Here is a 21,076-nt window from a genome sequence, read left to right on the forward strand (position 1 = left end):
TGGTATGAGGCTGACGATATTTAAACTCTTTCTCAGCCTATATAGCTGAACTTGTGAACTCAGAATTTACGAAACCTCAGTGTCAGTTCAACTCCCAGGTCTGTGAGCATGGAGTAAACACGGATCCTCATCTCAGCTAACAACCTCCAACCCCATTAAGATGTTCTGTTTTACATAAGGCATCTCAATGACATGTATTTATGCTTGAAAAAAATCTGTTTTCCCTTTTGATGTTGCATGTATAAAGCTGTCTGTACCATCAGCCTGCAAACTAACAGGATGTAAACCCGACGAAGGCTGCAAGGCCGAAAGCTTGCTTATTCTTATTCATTTGTAGTTAGCCAATAAATGGTATCATCCTGATTTAAAACTTCTTTCTTTTACTGATGGCTAACACGGTACAATACCCTACTGCTACTACTACCTACTGTAAGTGACAGCAACATAGGAGAAAAGTAATTTGTGGCTCATTTTACTTTGCGAAAAAGTACTTCTTATTTGTATATGTTCGCACATATTTTAAATTTTACAATTTTTCGCAATAGTGCCCCTGTAGGTCAACATTTTAGGCTTTCGTTTATAAACACCGGTTGCCTGTGCTCTTTCAGGCATCAGTAGTGTCTGAATTACTCACCTGACACAAACATGCGACAAATCTAGTCAGACTTCAGTCAGAAACACCTGATCTGCATGCTTGTTTAGGATCTAAGGCTCAAAGTATTAGAGGCAGAGGATCAGCAGGACAGCCAGGCAATATGCATGGTTTAAAAGGAAATAAATATGGCAGCCTCCATATCACTCCCACTTCAGGTTGTTCTTTAACTACCATTAAATTATATTCATACTTGTTCATCTTCAACCATCGCATCACGTGCTGAGAATTTTCTTCTTCTTTTTTTTTTCTTTTTTTTTTATAGTTTTTAATTCTCAGTTTATAGTTGGTTGTTAGGATGGAGCACAAATTCACTTTATTTTCTTTAAATCATTGTTTTTAAATGTTGGGTCTTAATAGAACAAGAACTCTACCTTTTAAGAATTCTAAGCTATATCTTGAAAAGCTTCTATATGGAAATCACTTAGACACATTAGCTCTACAGACTCCACTAGATCTAGGCTCCCAGTCCTTACTACCTCACTTTTACTAAGTGTTGGAAATCTGTGCTTACAACATTGGATGACCCTAGGTCTGAATACTGTAGATAAATTATTTGAAGGCGCAACTCTTAAAAACTTTTTTAGCCCTATGCTCTGAGTTTAACCTACCCCCGAGAGATATTTTATAAATACCTGCAGACCAAATATGTAAATTGCTCCAGCCCAGGAAAATGAGGCTTGAGAAAACTATCAATAATCTATAAACTTTTACTGTCTTTTTTTCCAAAGCTAAGTATCATAGCTGGCATCTTTCTAAATGGGATAAATTGCTACATATTCACTTTCAACCTTCCAACTTGTATGGAGCAATGAAAGTATTAAGGGCCACTTCCCACTGTTTCGCCCACCATGAGGGTTTTGCAAAATTCTCTCCCACTGATTCAACCTTGTGTTGTAAGAAATGTGGGTTTCATGGTTCCATAGAACATATATTCTGGTACTGTCCTGTAATTAAGACACTGTGGAAGGAGGTAGCATGTGTGATCCAAACCATATATGCGAGAAGAATGCAAATAACACGACAAAGTGCCCTTATGCACTTTGACCCAGGTAGCTTCCCCACTCAGATCCGTCTCATTACCTCACATTTAATAATAGCCACTAGATCCATACTGGCCAAAAATGGGAAATCCCATTACACCTTTGCAATCAATCCTTCAAAAAGTGGACTTCTGCTTATGCGCAGAAAAAGCCCTAGCAATTGGACAAGGTACCTTAGCCTCTTTCAACACAAAAATATTCCACTGGAAAACTATCTTTCCCTCATCTACAATTCAGTCTACTGGCAATGCACTCTCTTCTAGTTAATTTCATATATTTGGTACCCCCAAGAAAGCTAATTACAAGTAACACCTCTCCCATCTCTTTAATCTCCTTACGAAGGATATTGCATGGGAACATGCCATCCGAATGTTGTAAAAATTCAAAAAAAAACCCAATAAAAAATAATTGAATAAAATAATTATAGCATAGGTCAGTAGCTACCTTGGTGGACACAGTACCTAGGTGAATGGCTGCTGAAGTTCGTAGATGGACTTACTTTAACTGCAGTCAGGATACTGAACATTTGTTACATGTCATACTGCCTTTTAGTTATTATATTGGACTGCTGAATTATATTCTGCAATTTAGATATGTTGCTTTGGGTCATTAACTGTTTTAATTACTTAATTTTTGCCAACTAGGGAGATATGGGTGACCCTGGGTTTCGTGGACCTATTGGACCTCCCGGTATACCTGTGAGTTCAGTGATTGGTTACAATCATTATGACACCTTGCTACTGGCTTTCTGATTTAATCTTTGTTGTCTTGGTCAATATTCAACAACAGACACTGTGTTTTTTGTCCTGTTTTTTTTTATAGGGATTCCTTGGACAAGGTGAAAAAGGGGAGAAAGGCATCCCTGGTCTTCCTGGTTTAAGGGTGAGTTGACTGTTGTGGTATGTCTCAGTGTCACTAATCTAGGATGGAAGAAGGGTATGTGTTGCAGGGCCATCACATGAGTTGGGCGCCACATGGTGCCTGATTACTGATAATGTACACAGGCGTCTAGTACATGCTTACTGATCCCCTCACCCGAATGACCTGATCCATGAAGAGAATTCCATTGTTTGTGGGAAACATCTCAGAAGTATATTTTGGAAACAGGGACAATCACAAATAGCGGCTAGTTTGGTGTCAGCATAGGCACATAATGCCAGCTTATACTTTACCTACCAGTTTCATAAAATGAGTTTACTCTTGGATGACTGAGGTGCACTTGGATGACTTCAGTCTGTCTGTACTTGTATATACCATGGAGAAATGAAATACACAGGAGTAAAATCCCAAATGAGAATTTAGTTAAAGGGACTCCGAGCACCTCTCATGGGCATGCCTTTAAAACTCTGACCAGTACTGCAAAGTACTTAAAGATGCATACCATTCTGTAGCTTGTGCTCTCCTCTTTCACTTGATGCCTGAATCGCTACACCAAATAGTTTTCACTCGATTTCAATTTAAAAATCGCCGCTGCCATCTTGGCTCTGTTATAACTAGACTATGACTGTCTTCTCTGTTAGAGAAATGTTAGAGAAATGCATCACTGAATGAAGCAGGAAGAGGAAGTGACATGCATGGCCATTGCAAGAGGCTCCTCCAGAGGAGTCATAGCATGAGTTTGTTGGAAGTCGTCTGGCTTAAAGGCATGCCCATGAGAGGTGCTTGGAGCCCCTTTAATAATTGTTCTCGTTCACAATGTCCATGAAATCCCTGTGGAAGGTGAAATAAAATATCATATTTTGCTGGTCATCAGTAACTTTTTTTTTTTTTGTAGAGACAGATAGAAGCCTCAACAGATCACTACTTACAATTATAATTTTTCACTGCAAACATTATTATTCAAGTGCCTAGCCTGGCCCCTGCCAAGACACCAGTTCCTGCTTCTATCCAAAACACAAATGTAAATATTGTGAAGGCTGCCTTTTTATCATAATAACATTATTTTGATGCAAGTCCATGATTCTACAATGTGTATTCTTGCATTCTTTGCATTGTTAAGGTCTGAATGTTAAATCTTAAAAGTCGGAATGTTTCTTCTAGGGTCTTCCTGGACCAGATGGATTTAGTGGAATTCCGGGCAACAAGGTACTGATTGTAAACCATTACAATGATTTCCCCAGAGCACACAGTATGGATGAAAGTGAATGGAATACAGTCGTCTATGTTAACATTCACTTGGTATTTAGTTATAAATATCAGTTGGATTTGTCGGCATTAGGCAATATGACAAATAACTGTTATATTCCACTTTTCTTAGGACTCAAAGTGCTTGAGCTGCAGCCACAAGGGTGCGTTCAGTAGGCAGTGGCAGTGTTAGGAAGTCTAGCCTGAATAAATGCTGGCTTACTGAACAGGATTAGACAAGATCTGCACCCTGGTCTCCTGTGTCAGAGGCAGTGCCCTTAACTATTACACTACCCAACCAAAGGGGTAACTACAGTAAAATAGATGCACTAACATTACATTGATTTACATCATAGTTGTGCTTTAGTGCTTATTATTATTTTGTATTTATATAGCGCTGACATCTTCTCCAGTGCTGTACAGAGTATATCTAGTCTTGTCACTAACTGTCCCTCAGAGGAACTCACAATCTAAAATCTACCATAGTCATATGCCCATTGCATTTTAGGGCCAATTTGGGGGAAGCCAATTAACTTATCTGTATGTTTTTGGGAAATGGGAGGAAACCTGGGTGCCTGGAGGAAACCATCATGCAGACTTGGGGAGAACATAGAAACTCTGTGCAGGTAGTCTCCATGCTGTGATTCAAAGCAGGGATCCAGTCCTGCAAGTGAGAGTGCTCTTCAGCTAGGGTTCCATGAGAATGCTTCAGAGGATGTGTAGACACTTTGGCTTGACAATATAGTGCAGCTATAACATTCCTGTGAGAGTAGGCTCACACAAGACCATGCTTTGCACTTATGGGGGACAGGTAATTAAGGACTATATAGGTACAAGGAACCACCAATTCTAGTAGCATGCCTAGCTCACAAAAATAAAAAAGAATGATTTGCATGGCTCTTTTCATTGTCCTCAATGAGGCACAATGGCCACTTTAGAGATGAGAAGCTGATCACACACAATTACCCTTTGTTTTAATTGAGAAATACTGTACATTTTAACTACAAAAGACATTAAATATTGGCCTTTGATATTAAAAAAAAAAGTGTATTAGCCAAGAGCAGCTTACTATTTTTCTTCCATTTCCAGACTTAGGAAAAGACCAAAATCTATACACAGTTCATTTATATCGGAGATGCTATTTTTCATCTATTTATGATTTAACTGTGCTCTGGTTAACTAGACCTAATGCATTCCTACAAATCTATTGTATATTCTTCATATTTTTATTGAAATACAGTGGTTTGCAAAAGTATTCGGCCCCCTTGAAGTTTTCCACATTTTGTCATATTACTGCCACAAACATGAATCAATTTTATTGGAATTCCACGTGAAAGACCAATACAAAGTGGTGTAGACGTGAGAAGTGGAACGAAAATCATACATGATTCCAAACATTAAAAAAAAAAATAACTGCAAAGTGGGGTGTGCGTAATTATTCAGCCCCTGAGTCAATACTTTGTAGAACCACCTTTTGCTGCAATTACAGCTGCCAGTGTTTTAGGGTATGTCTCTACCAGCTTTGCTCATCTAGAGACTGAAATCCTTGCCCATTCTAATTTTCAAAACAGCTCCAGCTCAGTCAGATTAGATGGACAGCGTTTGTGAACAGCAGTTTTCAGATCTTGCCACAGGTTCTCGATTGGATTTAGATCTGCACTTTGACTGGGCCATTCTAACACATGGATATGTTTTGTTTTAAACCATTCAATTTTTGCCCTGGCTTTATGTTTAGGGTAGTTGTCCTGCTGGAAGGTGAACCTCCGCCCCAGTCTCAAGTCTTTTGCAGACTCCAAGAGGTTTTCTACCAAGATTGCCCTGCATTTGGCTCCATCCATCTTCCCATCAACTCTGACCAGCTTCCCTGTCCCTGCTGAAGAGATGCACCCCCTGAGCATGATGCTGCCACCACCATATTTGACAGTAGGGATGGTGTGTTCAGAGTGATGTGCAGTGTTAGTTTTCCGCCACACATAGCGTTTTGCATTTCACCAGAGCACCTTCTTCCACATATTTGCTGTGTCCCCCACATGACTTGTGGCAAACTGCAAACAGGACTTCTTATGCTTTTCTGTGAACAATGGCTTTTTTTCTTGCCACTCTTCCATAAGGCCAACTTTGTGCAGTGCACGACTAAAAGTTGTCCTATGGACAGATTCCCCCACCTGAGCTGTAGATGTCTACAGCTCATCCAGAGTCACCATGGGCCTGTTGACTGCATTTCTGATCAGCGCTTTCCTTGTTCGGCCTGTGAGTTTAGGTGGACAGCCTTGTCTTGGTAGGTTTACAGTTGTGCCATACTGCTTCCATTTTTGAATGATCGCTTGAACAGTGCTCCGTGGGATGTTCAAGGCTTTGGAAATCTTTTTGTAGCCTAAGCCTGCTTTATATTTCTCAATAACTTTATCCTTGACCTGTCTGGTGTGTTCAGCCTTAGACAACCTCTGAGGCCGTCACAGAGCAGCTGTATTTGTATTGACATTAGATTTCACACAGGTGCACTCTATTAGGTCATTAGCACTCATCAGGCTAAGTCTATGGGCAACTGACTGCACTCAGACCAAAGGGGGCTGAATAATTACACACACCCCACCTTGCAGTTATTTATTTGTAAAAAAAAAATGTTTGGAATCATGTATGATTTTCCTTCCACTTCTCACGTGTACAACACTTTGTATTGGTCTTTCACGTGAAATTCCATAACATTGATTCATGTTTGTGGCAGTAATATGACAAAATGTGGAAAACTTCAAGGGGGCCGAATACTTTTTCAAACCAGTTATGTAAAAGTCAGGCTGCTGCTGATAAAACCATTGATAAATACACACAGTTTTTTATATACCTTGAAGTTTGTTCAAATACAAATGTATTAAAACAGACCTGTCAGGGTGCAAAAAGAGAGATACTAACAATATTTATAATTTGCAGGGTGTGGTGCCTATCCCTATGCTAAACATATAATACAAAGCTTCTGCCTGACATGGTGCTACACTCCACTCTAGTTTGTGCTAAGCCCAAACCTCTATATTTAACAGTTTAATGCGTGTACATTCCATTTAAGCTATATGAAGTGCAGGATGGGCATGGCTTGGTAAGGTTAAAGCTTAGCTCCAAAACTGACAGAAGTTAAGACCCTCTCTATGCTGAAGACCTGGGACACTGGGGTATTCCTGGGTTCGCAGAAATCATTTTGAGGAGTAGTACTGGAAGGCACCACATGCTGTCTACAGTTTAGCAGAATTGTATGTGTACATACTTTTCATAATATACGAAATAAACTTTAAATTGGAACTTAAACCAAAAGAAAAGAAAAACATCCCGACAAATAGCAGTCATAGTTTTAAGCTAGATTAGTTCTTTACTTAAATTAGTACAATTTTGCAGATTTTTTCATCTATAATTTAGTTAGGCAATTGCAGTCATAGTTTGCTACTAGTGGACCACTCTATATCACCGAGCAGGTGTGTCCTTTACTAGCCCTAGTGTTTAGTCCAGAAGGACCCTGCTTGATGTCTTTAGTTTTTGTTGGCCTGCTACAAAGTTTGTGAATATGTATATACAGGATCTTCTCAAAAAATTTGCATATTGTAATAAAGTTCATTATTTTCTGTAGTGTACTGATAAACATTAGACTTTCATATATTTTAGATTCATTACACACAACTGAAGTAGTCCCAAGCCTTTTATTGTTTAATATTGACGATTTTGGCATACAGCTCATGAAAACCCAAAATTCCTATTTCAAAAAATTAGCATATTTCATCCAATCAATAAAAGAAAAGTGTTTTTAAAACAAAAAAAGTCAACCTTCAAATAATTATGTTCAGTTATGCACTCAATACTTGGTCGGGAATCCTTTTGCAGAAATGACTGCTTCAATGCGGCATGGCATGGAGGCAATTATCCTGTGGCACTGCTCAGGTGTTATGGAGGCCCAGGATGCTTCGATAGCGGCCTTAAGCTCATCCAGAGTGTTGGGTATTGCGTTTCTCAACTTTCTCTTCACAATATCCCACAGATTCTCTATGGGGTTCAGGTCAGGAGAGTTGGCAGGCCAATTGAGCACAGTAATACCATGGTCAGTAAACCATTTACCAGTGGTTTTGGCACTGTGAGCAGGTGCCAGGTCGTGCTGAAAAATGAAATCTTCATCTCCATAAAGCTTTTCAGCAGATGGAAGCATGAAGTGCTCCAAAATCTCCTGATAGCTAGCTGCATTGACCCTGCCCTTGATAAAACACAGTGGACCAACACCAGCAGCTGACATGGCACCCCAGACCATCACTGACTGTGGGTACTTGACACTGGACTTCAGGCATTTTGGCATTTCCCTCTCCCCAGTCTTCCTCCAGACTCTGGCACCTTGATTTCTGAATGACATGTAACAGTTGCTTTCATCCGAAAAAAGTACTTTGGACCACTGAGCAACAGTCCAGTGCTGCTTCTCTGTAGCCCAGGTCAGGCGCCTCTGCCGCTGTTTCTGGTTCAAGAGTGGGTTCATGCTTCCATCTGCTGAAAAGCTTTATGGAGATGACGATTTCATTTTTCAGCATGACCTGGCACCTGCTCACAGTGCCAAAACCACTGGTAAATGGTTTACTGACCATGGTATTACTATGCTTAATTGACTTTCCAACTCACCTGACCTGAACCCCATAGAGAATCTGTGGGATATTGTGAAGAGAAAGTTGAGAGACGCAAGACCCAACACTCTGGATGAGCTTAAGGCCGCTATCGAAGCATCCTGGGCCTCCATAACACCTGAGCAGTGCCACAGGCTGATTGCCTCCATGCCATGCCGCATTGAAGCAGTCATTTCTGCAAAAGGATTCCCGACCAAGTATTGAGTGCATAACTGAACATCATTATTTGAAGGTTGACTTTTTCTGTTTTAAAAACACTTTTCTTTTATTGGTCGGATGAAATATGCAAATTTTTTGAGATAGGAATTTGGGGTTTTCATGAGCTGTATGCCAAAATCATCAATATTAAAACAATAAAAGGCTTGGAACTACTTCAGTTGTGTGTAATGAATCTAAAATATATGAAAGTCTAATGTTTATCAGTACATTACAGAAAATAATGAACTTTATCACAATATGCTAATTTTTTGAAAAGATCCTGTAAAATTGCAATGTGTGCTAATGGAATGATGACCACTGGCAAGCATAGATTCCGTTTTCAAACAGCCACCATTGGGTTGAGGTACTAATGCTTTGAAAAAATGTAAAATCCAGTAAGTGTAGTGTTTGCCATTAACACAGTCCCCAGTGCAGTGAAGTACTGAGAAATTAAGGGCTGTTCACATTCTGTGACACTTGTTCAATTGATATCAATAAAATGCCTTTAAATACCCAGACAAGCAAGAGAGTGCTCAACATTAGTTTAGACGTTCATTTTATTACTTTTTTAGCTGATAGGTGCTGACAAAGTTATTTTGTAGACAAAGTTATACCGTATTTCAATGAGTCACTATGGGACAGAGGGGGACGAGGAGAGGAACGGATAACACACAGAGGTATGTGAATCCAGCATGAACATTCCTCTTTGCTTACCTTAGGTAGGTTTACCTCAGCTCAGGTATTCTTTAAATGATCAATTTGGGAAGACTGTCTCTAGAAAACACAAAATTTGGGCAAAATTTATCACTGTAAAAAGACAATATTGGTATATGCTAATATACGGTACATACATATTTATATAAGACCAGACAGAAGTATTACATGGTCACCATGTCCATCTGTACCTAAGACTGACTGCAGCCTGCTGCAAGTGACCTGCAGATTCTGTACTTTATTTGCAGTGGCTGCCCATTTATAGCCTTCAAATGCCACAGAGATTTTGTATCATTATGTCATTGCAGCCATTGTGGTGCCCTAATCATTCCAAGGCTTTAGTAAACAACTGAGGGCCTAGTGCCAAAGGAAAAAATATATATACATCTCAATGTTAAAGCAGAATTGTAGCTCTGCATTGGATGTTTGTTGAGATCTTAACGTCATTCTTATCCCATGTTTCTTTCACAGGGACTCACCGGCCCCTATGGATTCACTGGTCTTGATGGTTTCAAAGGAGTAAAGGTAATAAATGACCTGACGGCTTTATGTATCAACTAGAGGAAACCTGTAAGTTTAAAAAAAAATAAAGAACAAACAGATGTTTACCTCGGGTGGGGGAAGCCTCGGGATCTTAATGAGACTTCCCCTGTCCTCTTCAGCCAGCCCGATCCAGCTCTGGCAACCCGGAAAACCCAATAACAATACAGTAGAAAAAAACCCTTATCATAAAATCCAAGGGACCGAGAAAAGTAGTTTACTATATCAGAAGTTAACTATATCACAAATTGTCATACTCAAGCACATAAAGTATATCATATCTCCCAATATTTTGAGATGAGAAAGGAACACTTTAAGACATGCCCCAGCCACAATCCTAACCACACCCCTCATCTTTTATATCACAGAAAATTCAGTATCAAAAGATGTATTTTTTATAATTCAAACAACACTGGTGCCCTCTGTCATCATATGTTTTGAGACAATTAAACACATTTTTAAGTAGAAAAATACATATATTTACATAGATCTGTAGATCAGACCTGAAAGAGGGACAAATGGGGAAGAAAGAGGGACAGAGGGATTTGGTTCCCAAAGAGGAACTGTCCCTCCAGAAAGAGGGACAGTTGGGGACTATAAGTATACTATAATACTGTATCTTAATTCCATCAATAATTGGGGGTCAAATTTTATTTTCAATACTTCAGCAAGCATCTAAGCTTGATCAAAATACACAGTGCTCAATATGCAGGGATGTGCATGCAATAATCATACAAAAGCTTGCACAGTAAATGCAGATACAGTACTGATAGTGTGCTTCTCTGTCCAGTAAATGCAGATACAGTACTAATAGCGAGCTTCTCTGTCCAGTAAATGCAGATACAGTACTGATAGTATGCTTCTCTGTCCAGTAAATGCAGATACAGTACTGATAGTATGCTTCTCTGTCCAGTAAATGCAGATACAGTACTAATAGCGAGCTTCTCTGTCCAGTAAATGCAGATACAGTACTGATAGTATGCTTCTCTGTCCAGTAACTGCAGATACAGTACTAATAGTGAGCTTCTCTGTCCAGTAAATGCAGATACAGTACTGATAGTGTGCTTCTCTGTCCAGCAAATGCAGATACAGTACTGATAGTATGCTTCTCTGTCCAGTAAATGCAGATACAGTACTGATAGTATGCTTCTCTGTCCAGTAAATGCAGATACAGTACTGATAGTGTGCTTCTCTGTCCTGTTTCTGTGCAGACTGGATTGTACAGTAGCATTGCATTCATGCACAAGGAAGTCGCAGATGGTGGGCATTTCCCTTAGTAACCAGGCAGCAGCTTGCACATTAAGCATAGGTTTCATCATTTAATGCAGCTACTGTACTTATAGGGCTCGATTTTCTAACCAGTGCTAACCCAGTTAGCACGTGGTAAGGCTTTGCACGTGCATACTAGGGTGCTAATTAGTTTGCACGGGCACAGCTGTTGCTGTTTGCGTGCTAGCGCTTGCAAAGTTCGCGTGCAAATTATGCTTATCAAGCCACTTAGCATGCGAAACGGCTGATTTTGCACACGAAGCGGCGAACAAAACTTTACAAGCACTAAGCTTTACATGCGCAAACTCTTATGCGCGCATTAGCGCACAAAGAGGCAGTTTGCACGTGGTAAGGGGCTTTTCACTGGTGTGCTAACACTTAGCACGCCTTTGTGAATAAAGCCCATAGTGTGCTCATTTGTCCACATTTATGTGCATACTGGATGATGCTGTAGAATTGCATCCATGCACAAGCAAGTCACAGATGGTGGCCAGTTTCCTCAGTAATCAGGCAGCAGCTTGTACAGGAAGCATAGGTCTCATTAGTTAATGTAGGTACTGTACTTATAGTGTGTTCCTCTGTCCTCATTTCTGTGCAGACTGGATAATACCGTAGCATTGCAGCCATCCTGTCCTGAAATCTGAGCCTTATTGGTAACTGTTAAGTAACTTGCTGTATCAAGCTACTGAAATATTATTGTTTACAGCCTGATCATGTAGTACAGTGGAAACTACTGGTATAAACCTTTTTAAAGTGTACTTCGTGAAGTAAGGCCTTTTAAAATAAATCAGTCAAATCCCCAAAATCAGTTTTGAGCTGCTAGATTTATTATCTGCAAGCTATCCTCACATGGTATGAGTACATATTTAATAGGCGCTTGTTTAGTTGGACGTTGGGCGATGCCAATAGTACTTTTATCTGTTATATTATATTACCGATATAGCACTATGTGGCCAAATTGCCAGAATGTAAAAGCCCAACGATAGCTCTTGGCTATATATTAGCCAAGCGCTGGTGCCCAATACATACAGCCTACCGACTTCAGGCTACACAAAAGCTGAACGCCTTCTCTCATACTAACCCTCCTACTGATACCTACTGATGCTAAATAAAAATCTTTTGTCATATACAAGGATTTCGTTATTGAGGTAAGCCACCTCATATTATTTCCTCGATTTTAAGCTGTTTTTAGATGCTTTTATTTCAACCAGGGCGCCTCTTTACCTTCAATTGTGCTCCTACTTATACGCCTAACTCTAATCACACTAATCCTTCTACTAATGCACCTAACACTAACCGTGCTTACTGATAGGCCTAACACTAACCCTCCTACCAATACGCCTAACACTTACCCTCCTAACAATAGTCCTAACACTAGCCTTCCCGCTGAAACACCCATTATTAACCCCGATACATCTAACCTATCCTGACCAACACTACAGCTGATGCTGTATATATAAACCAAACACCACCTTTTTAGCAACTGTATTGACAAGCTCTGGCTAAGCGTGGTTCCCAGTTCATTCACCCTGATGTACATGGATGCTAAATTATCATTGCGGTCTATGGCAGGCACCTGATGTAGCTGAGTGTGTTGGCTTCAGATTCACCCGCCCCACCTATTTACTTAATATCCTTACACATTTATACAATCAACATAGGGGAGTAATTTACTAGACCAGCAGGTGTACTGCAGTCTTCAGATGGGTATGGGGACGGAGCAGATGCTGGAGGTACTCATTTTATTGCAATAACAATTTTCACATTTTTGCTGCTGCTACTGCTACTGCTGGCACTAAGATTTGTTATATTAAAGGGAACCTGAACTGAGAGGGATATGGAGGCTGGCATATTTATTTTTTTTTAAACTATTCAGATTGCTTGGCTGTCCTGCTGAGCCTGTCTTTTAATACTCTGAAGGCCCATACACACGTCGGATTTGCGCGAACGACGGGTCGTTTGAACGTTCCGTCGTTCGCACGTTTCCGCATGAAATCCGGCGTGTGTACAGACTATCGTTCGGGAGATAAGACTGGTTACCAGCGATCCGCCCGGTGGATCGTTGGTAACCAGTCTTATCTCCCGAACGATAGTCTGTACACACGCCGGATTTCATGCGGAAACGTGCGAACGACGGAACGTTCAAACGACCCGTCGTTCGCGCAAATCCGACGTGTGTATGGGCCTTAATGCTGGTAACACATGATGAGATTCTTCAATAGATTTACTGTCTAATCGTTTTTCCGATTGTCTTTCTGATTGTTTTTCTAATCGATTTCCATTCACTTCTATAAGAAATTGAGCAGAAAACCAATCGAAAATAAGAACGGACCTGTCGGAAATTATCTATCGAACCATCTATCTGCCCAAAATTTCATGGTGTATTCCCAGCATTAGCCACTGGACAAGCATGCTGATAAAGTGTTTCTGACTGAAGTCTGACTGGATTAGCCACATGCTTGTTTCAGGTGTGAGATTCACAAACTACTGCAGCCAAAGAGATCAGCAGGACTGCCAGGCAACTGGAACTGTTTAAGAAATATATGGCAGCCACTATATCCTTCTCAGTTCAGGTGTCCTTTAAAGGAAATCTGAAGTGAAAATAAACTTATGAGATAATGAAGTGTATGTGTAGTACATCTAGCACAGCCTCATGTACACGGTTCAATTTTCCATCAGATTGATGGATCTATTAGCTACATCTAATAAGAAATTGCATCGTGTGCAGACCTCCAAATTGTTTCAGATCAATTTTGCGATACATTTTGCTTTGATAAGTACCCAAAATCTATTGCAAAATCGAACGCAATCCAATTGGACCTGGATTAGAAATTATCTAATAGATCCGTCTCATAGATCCGATGTGACCGAAAATTGTACCATGTAGATGAGGCTTTAGAAATAGAACATTAGTAGCACAGAAACCTCTTAGTGTTTCCTGTACAGGAAGAGTTAAGAAACTTCAGTTGTTATCTATGCAAAAGAGCTTCTCTGATCTGAGCTCTCCGACCAGTTTAGTCAGCTGCAGTGCTGTTTCTGAGGAACTTATACTACAAAGAAACAGTTTCAGGCAGCTTCAGATAAGATTTTACTGCAGGGAAGTTGAAAGGGTCATTGGCCCTGCTCTGATTCATAATTTAAAATGCATTGTGGTTTGCAAATTACAAATATGATAGAATGATGCAATGCTATGAAAAAGCTATATACTGTACCTGAATATAAAAATATGAGACTCTTTTATTTGCTACTAATGTTCTTTTAATTATCCGTACTACACATACAATTCCTTATTTCATAAGGTTTTGGTTTTTTTTTTTTTTTGCTTCAGTGTCACTTTAAAGAGGAACTTCAGCCTAAACAAACATACTGTCATTTTAAGTTACATTAGTTATGTTAATTAAAATAGAAAGGTAATATAATCTCTTAACCTACCCTGTTTTGATAGAACAGGCAACTGTTTGGGATTTCATCGGGGCAGCCATCTTTTTCATGAGGGCAGCCTTTTTTTGGGGGTTGAAAGGAGGTGACAGGGAGCATGAGACACAGTTCCAACTGTCCTGTGTCCTGATCACCCCTCCCAGCTGCACGCTAGGCTTCAAATCTCAAATTCAAAATTACAAAAAAAATTGCACCAAAACAGCAGAACGAGAACAACAACATCAGAAATCCCATTATGCTTTGCACAGCATCGGGGGAAAAATGCCTGGGCAGTTTTCTTCTGTGCAGCTAAAAATGAGGCTTGGGTAAGAAAAACATAGTTCTGATGCTGTGAAACTTAAAGAAACACCAAGCCTTTTCAGTGCTGCTGATTAGATTTTTAGTCTCGAGGTTCACTTTAATAAAAGCAAGCAGTATGATTGCATGTATAACTTTTGCCATTAGAGCAGTGAAGTTGAAGGATACACATATTGATAGTAATATCAATAGTAATAGTAGCATCTGTGTCTTACTTTCACAGTCTATGCAGAAGCCACAAGAAGTTAGCTACGTGGTTTGACCAGGGCTCACTGGCCTCAATTCACTAAGCTTTATCAAACACTTTATCAAACGTTTGATAATTTACCTCATGGGTAAAATCTATTGATAAAACATTCAATAAATATATAACACCTTAGTGAATTAAAAATTCGATTTTACCCATGAGGTAAATTATCAAACATTTGATAAAGTGTTTAGTAAAGCTTAGTGAATTGAGGCTACTGAATCCTGTGCAGATTCTATAAGGTATATTGCCTGCTGCAGCATTTCTCAGGGTACAGGAATGCAGCTGCAAGTTTTATGTGCCCCATTGTCACTGAAGTCTCCTTTTGTTTACTTGTTGCAAGGCACTGTATACAGTATCTTACAAGGAAATATGGCCCACTTGTGTGGATGTACATATATTTCAGTCTATACATGGAACCAAGTGCTTAGCACACAGGATACGGTTATTTACATTAAGCTGGTCATGTTTTCCTAAATATTTAAATAATGTTACATACACTGAGGTGATTTTTGAAGTAGGGATACGTGAGAATGAGGCTCTTTTCCACTAGTGATGCTGCTTTATTTGTCAGAAAGCATCTGCAATGTTTTTTCAATAACTTTACAACATCTACAGTCCACAGCAAAGGACATGAGTCATATTTGCTGTGGCAGCTGAGACAGATACGCCTGTAAGACGTGGTGTTCTATGGTGATTCAACAATTTATATGGTCCTGAGGCCACCTTGAAGCAAGAGGCAAATACTGAGGCCACTCTATGTCCTTGTGTTAACTCTCTTTCACTTGGCATACCTAAAGGCCCGTTCACATGCTAGATTTATGTCACCCAACGGACATCAGGTGACATCAATGGGCTGAGGCTGTACAGAGGCATAGTCAATCTACAGGCTGACAATAAGTTCTGTTGCAATACGGGGGAAGTGGGTGTGGAGGTCTGACGGAGTGGCTCAGACGTGTCACACGGCGAGTGCAAAGCTATTGGCTGTTGCTTCTCCTGGTGGATAGCTGGCCAGGTGGTGGTCGGGGCCTCTACACAGGCCATATTATCGGCAGAGGTCGTTTTAATTGGCTGCCCCAGCCAACTTTAATCTAGCGCGTGTACAAGCCTTAAAGGGAAGGTATGAGCAAATGAAAAAAAAAAATCTACATTACCCGGGGCTTCCTCCATCCCCTGGCAGCCGTCCTGGGCCCTCGCTGCAGCTCCGCTTTCAGCCGGTGGCTCGGGGTCCCCTCCGGTGCAGATGTCGACCTCGCCAGGTCGGCATGTACTGCGCCTACGCGAGAGCCACTCTTGGTCGTCCTCATGTGGTCTGAAGTGTACTGTGCAGACGCAGTAGTTCTGTACCTGGGCAGAAAACTCCAGACCATGTGAGCGCGACCGAGAGTGGCTCTCACTCAGGTGCAGTAGTTGCTGACCTGGTGAGGTCGACATCTGCATCGGAGGGGACCCCGGGCCACTGGCTGAAAGCGGAGCTGTGGCGAGGGTACGAGACAGCTTCCAGGGGCTGGAGGAAGCCCCAGGAAAGTAGTTTTTTTTTTATCAGCTTGCATCTCTCCTTTAAAGTGAACCTTAAGTGCCTACGGGTGCCTATGCGGACATATGGCCGCATAGGGGTGCTATTTTGGCTGGGAACGCGTAGTATCAGCCGCGTTCCCCAGCCTGACGGGTCCTGATGGCGAAACCGGACGTGGCCGCCAGCGGGACCCGGAGCATCAGAGCGACTCGTCGTGGGCACCGATCAGCTGCAGGGGGCTGAGGTAAGCCCCAGGTGAGTAAAACTCAACTTTTTTTTGGACACTTAAGGTTCACTTTAAGACTCAAGCTGACATAGAGAAATCACAAGTTAACTTAAAAAGTAGATACAATACTTATTATACTATTCTTACCTGCAGCAGTGCTGAGCAGCGCTCATTTCTCGACACCACCGCATACATGATTGGACCCTTGCTAATTTTTTTCTTTTGTTTGTTTATTAACCCAAAGGTACCCATACACTTATAGATTAGCAGCAGATTCGACCATTAGATAGATTCCTGTCAGATGCCTGTCAGGTCGAATCTGACAGGAATCTACCTGATGTGTCAACAACATACAAGGAACAGATTTCCAATAGATTTCAGAATTAAATCTATTGAAAATCGATCGAAATGCAGTGTTGCACCATTCGATCCAATGCGACCCTATGGGCCATCGATCTGCTGCAGCAGCTGATCGACCTATATTTTCCATCTGGACCAATAGAGCAAATCGATTGAAATCAGTTGGAAATCAATCGGGCGATTGATCATGCTTTTTGTTGCAACGATTTCTAGCCGATTCGATCAGAGTGGTCAAATTGTTCGTCAATCGATGCCTGAAATCGACCAGTGTATGGGCCCCTTTAAAGTTTACTGATTGCAGCAAGTCTCCTGTTTCAGCCTTTCTGGTCAAAAATGCATATAATGGCTTGTTTTATTATATACAGAGCAGAGATAGGTTAAGTAGATGTAATACTATTTACTAAAATCCTCGACGCATGAATAGATGACATGTAGTGAAATTCGATCACTTTAAGTCAGGTCATGTGTTGCAGTACCATAGTGTGGGGAGGCCCCTCCTGATCGGAATTCCAGAGATTTCAAGCAGTTTAAAGCATAACGCTTTTCCTTCTCCAATTCTAAATAGATAATTTCATTATGATATGATTTGCACTTTTAATATATTTTAAGTAAATACTTTTGTTAATAGGGCTGGATTTATTAAAAAAGAAAGAAAAGAAAAAGAAAAAAAACCAAAAAACTGAAGCTGCAATTTTCAGCTTTTTTTGTTTGTTTGTTTTTTTTAAGTGTTAAATGTGTAATGAAATTGGAAGTATAAAGAACTACAAAATGTAATGTATGATGAAATGTATTGTGGTCATTAGCTATTGTGATCATTGCTGTGCTTAGAGTGTTGTATTCATAAATGTTCTTCTGTCTCTGAAGGGTGAACAAGGTGACATAGGATTTCCAGGGGCTCCTGTGTATGAAGACAATGGCGGAGCAGCACTTCCGGGTGAGTGTTTTTAATCAATTTATATAACGTTTGAGGAAGAAATAGATCTGATCTCCCACCATAATGCTGGGTACACACTGCGCGTTTTTTCCGTCCGATTGATTTCCGATTAAATTTTCCGATTGATTTCCGATTTGATTTGCTTATCTTTTCTTATCTATTTCTATTCACTTCTATGAGAAATCGATCAGAAAAACGATCGAAAATAAGATCAGACATGTCGGGAATTATCTATTGAACAATCTATATAACACAAAATTGTATGGTGTGTACCTAGCATAATATTAACCAGATTATAACGGGTGCATCTTATTTCGGCGCCACTCAGTTCGACGCGGTGAGAGCCGAATGACGGCTCTCACCGCTGCTGCTAAACTCCGAGGCGGCGTTAAATACTGTTCCCCCTCCGAGTTGTCGCATCTCGGAGGGAGATGTAATTTGGGTTCCGGCAGCCACCAGAGCCCCGAATTACCGCTACGCGCCCCGCGCAGCATAACATTGCTGCTATGGGGCGCCCAGTTTCGGCGCTTGGCTCCCAGAGCCGTGCGCCGAAATCAGCTGATCCGGATTATAACTGCTTTTGACATCTTGGTCACATTATAAAATCTTTAGGAGGCGAGGATCCCTTTGTCTTACTATGAAAAGAGGTTATTTCATGGCCTTTACCCCATTAGTTATTATACTTACTTGAGTTGCCTAATGTGAAGTCTACAGCATAGACTGCTGTTTATGACTGTAAGGGAGAAAAAACTGCTGCCTTATTGGCTTTTTGTTGAGTAGTTGCATGTTCATATTTGTTCTTTTCTTCATCAGGCCCTCCAGGAGATCCAGGCTCCCCAGGGTTTCAGGGGATGCCAGGTGATGATGGATTCACTGGTCCTCCTGGTCCTCCCGGACAACCTGGGCTACCATCATTTGGAGGCGGTAAGATGTGGAACTACTGATGGATCAAACAAGAAATACATCATTATGAACACAAATCAGTTCTGTTCTCTGGAATAGTACTAGCTTGCCACAGATTGTAAACCTGAACTATTTGTGAAGTGCTAATGTTACTTAATAAAATGAAATAAGGAAAAAATATTTTTGGGTAGTATAAGGAATAAAACAAATATTTACCACTTCCCAACCCTCCATAGACCCACGGGCATGTACGTGAGCAGCTCCCCCAGGTGAATCTTCACCAGCTGCCCCGAAATTTGGATCATTTAAAACCGCAGTTTTGCAGGGAGTGGTTAAAGAAACTGTGCATACCCTTTAAAGTGAATCTGTACTCTAAAATTCTTACAATAAAAAGCATACCATTCTATTCATTATGTTCTCCTGGGCCGCTCTATGCTGTTTCTGCCACTCCCTACTGTGATCCTGGCTTGTAATTGCCAGTTTTAGGCAGTGTTTACAAACAAGACATCGCTGCTAACCAGAGTGTGATAGGCTGAGAGGAGCTCAGTCTGTGACTCACACAGAGCCTGGAGGGGGCGTGGAGAGGGTGTGTATAGCTTCTATCCTATCACAAGTAGAGCAGCACATTCCTGCCTGAGTGCCTGAGCCTGACAAAGCCGTCAGAGGAAAGAAGATTAGATTATATAACAGAGATAATAGAGCCACTGTGCAACTAGGAAAAGCTGCAGTAAGACAGACCACATTAGAACAGGTATAGGAACTTATAGGATAGAAGAAATAAGGTTGAAAATTTTGTTACAGAGTCTCTTCAATAGCCAGAAGAGCTTATTAAGATCTTGCACAACAAGTTGAAGAGGCATCCAAGTACAATAAAACTTAAATAAATAAATAAATAAAGGTGGCTTACCTCTCAGACGACACAATACATTTTGAAATAGGAGATCAGTTTTTATTCAGCAGGAGCAACACATTTCATGGATGCATGCCCACTTCATCAGGCCTTTAACAGTGCAGAAAAAAATCAAGTCTCTGAACCAGTAGGCGCTCCTGGTTTAGAGGTTTGATGTTTTTGGCATTGTTAATGGCCTGATGAAGTGGGCATGCATCCAAGAAATGTGTTGCCCATGCTAAAAACAAAACGTGTTGCCTGTGCTAAATAAAAACTGATCTCTTATTTCAAAATGTATTGTGTCGTTTTTTTTTATTTTAACTGATTTTAATCTAGTTTTATTCTACTTGGGTGCCCTTTTCAACTTGTTGTGCTAGCTCCACCTCCCCTTTTCCACAGAAAGGGGGGGAAGGCATGGTCTACAGTGTTTTCATCAACTGGAAGTACCTTCTATCCTTCCTTGTTACAAGAGTGTGACCGCCCTACAACCGGCCATCCCTGGAGGTACCCGTGTGGAGACAGGATTGTATTTTTCACCTGCTCTATGTGGTTGGTAGCCCCCTTTAGCAACCTACCTTTGTGAGTGTATGTCCTGCTGAATTTTTATTCTTTATTTCATACTTGGTGACATATTGCGCTATTGGGCTCGACTCCATGCTTTTTTCCTAGGGTGTTCTTCACCCATTCCTGTTTTTGATTATTAAAATCTTAGTAGGGGAAAAGTCAGTTTTGGCTCATGTGTATGATATGTTTTGTTTTGGTGGGAAGGTTTGATGGGCTTCATTTTCTACACTCCTCTGTGGCTGGAGAACATTAGAAAGAAGATAAGCGATCAAGCGTAATTTCCCCATAAGCAGTGCACTCCTTGGAAAATCTGACTTTTAGCTAAAATCAAATTTTCAGATAGAATGAGGCAGGCTTGCTGTGATGTTCCCCATCTATCACCCTCCCATTTTCTCCTCTTAAGGGGAGTTAATAAGACAGGTAGGGAGACAGAAATGGAGAGCAATAAGAGTAAACATGGCAGCAAGCCTGTGTCTTCCTGTCTGTAAATTTCACTTAAAGTGGTCTAACACCCAGCAT

The 21,076-nt window shown here is 40.7% G+C and overlaps 1 protein-coding gene across 5 annotated transcripts in view; it reads left to right on the forward strand.

Moving 5' to 3' along the window:
• COL4A6 (collagen type IV alpha 6 chain) overlaps nucleotides 1-21,076 on the forward strand; it is a 422,653-nt gene that overhangs the window by 280,050 nt on the left and 121,527 nt on the right. For all 5 annotated transcript variants that reach the window (XM_068251142.1, XM_068251140.1, XM_068251144.1 and 2 more), the window contains 6 exons: nucleotides 2,340-2,393; nucleotides 2,518-2,577; nucleotides 3,736-3,780; nucleotides 9,846-9,899; nucleotides 18,132-18,201; nucleotides 19,015-19,125. In XM_068251142.1, the coding sequence (XP_068107243.1) occupies nucleotides 2,340-2,393; nucleotides 2,518-2,577; nucleotides 3,736-3,780; nucleotides 9,846-9,899; nucleotides 18,132-18,201; nucleotides 19,015-19,125 (394 nt within the window). The remainder of the gene's footprint in view (nucleotides 1-2,339; nucleotides 2,394-2,517; nucleotides 2,578-3,735; nucleotides 3,781-9,845; nucleotides 9,900-18,131; nucleotides 18,202-19,014; nucleotides 19,126-21,076) is intronic.

The sequence above is a fragment of the Hyperolius riggenbachi genome, chromosome 8, assembly GCF_040937935.1.
Source record: "Hyperolius riggenbachi isolate aHypRig1 chromosome 8, aHypRig1.pri, whole genome shotgun sequence".
In the NCBI taxonomy this organism is placed as follows: domain Eukaryota; kingdom Metazoa; phylum Chordata; class Amphibia; order Anura; family Hyperoliidae; genus Hyperolius; species Hyperolius riggenbachi.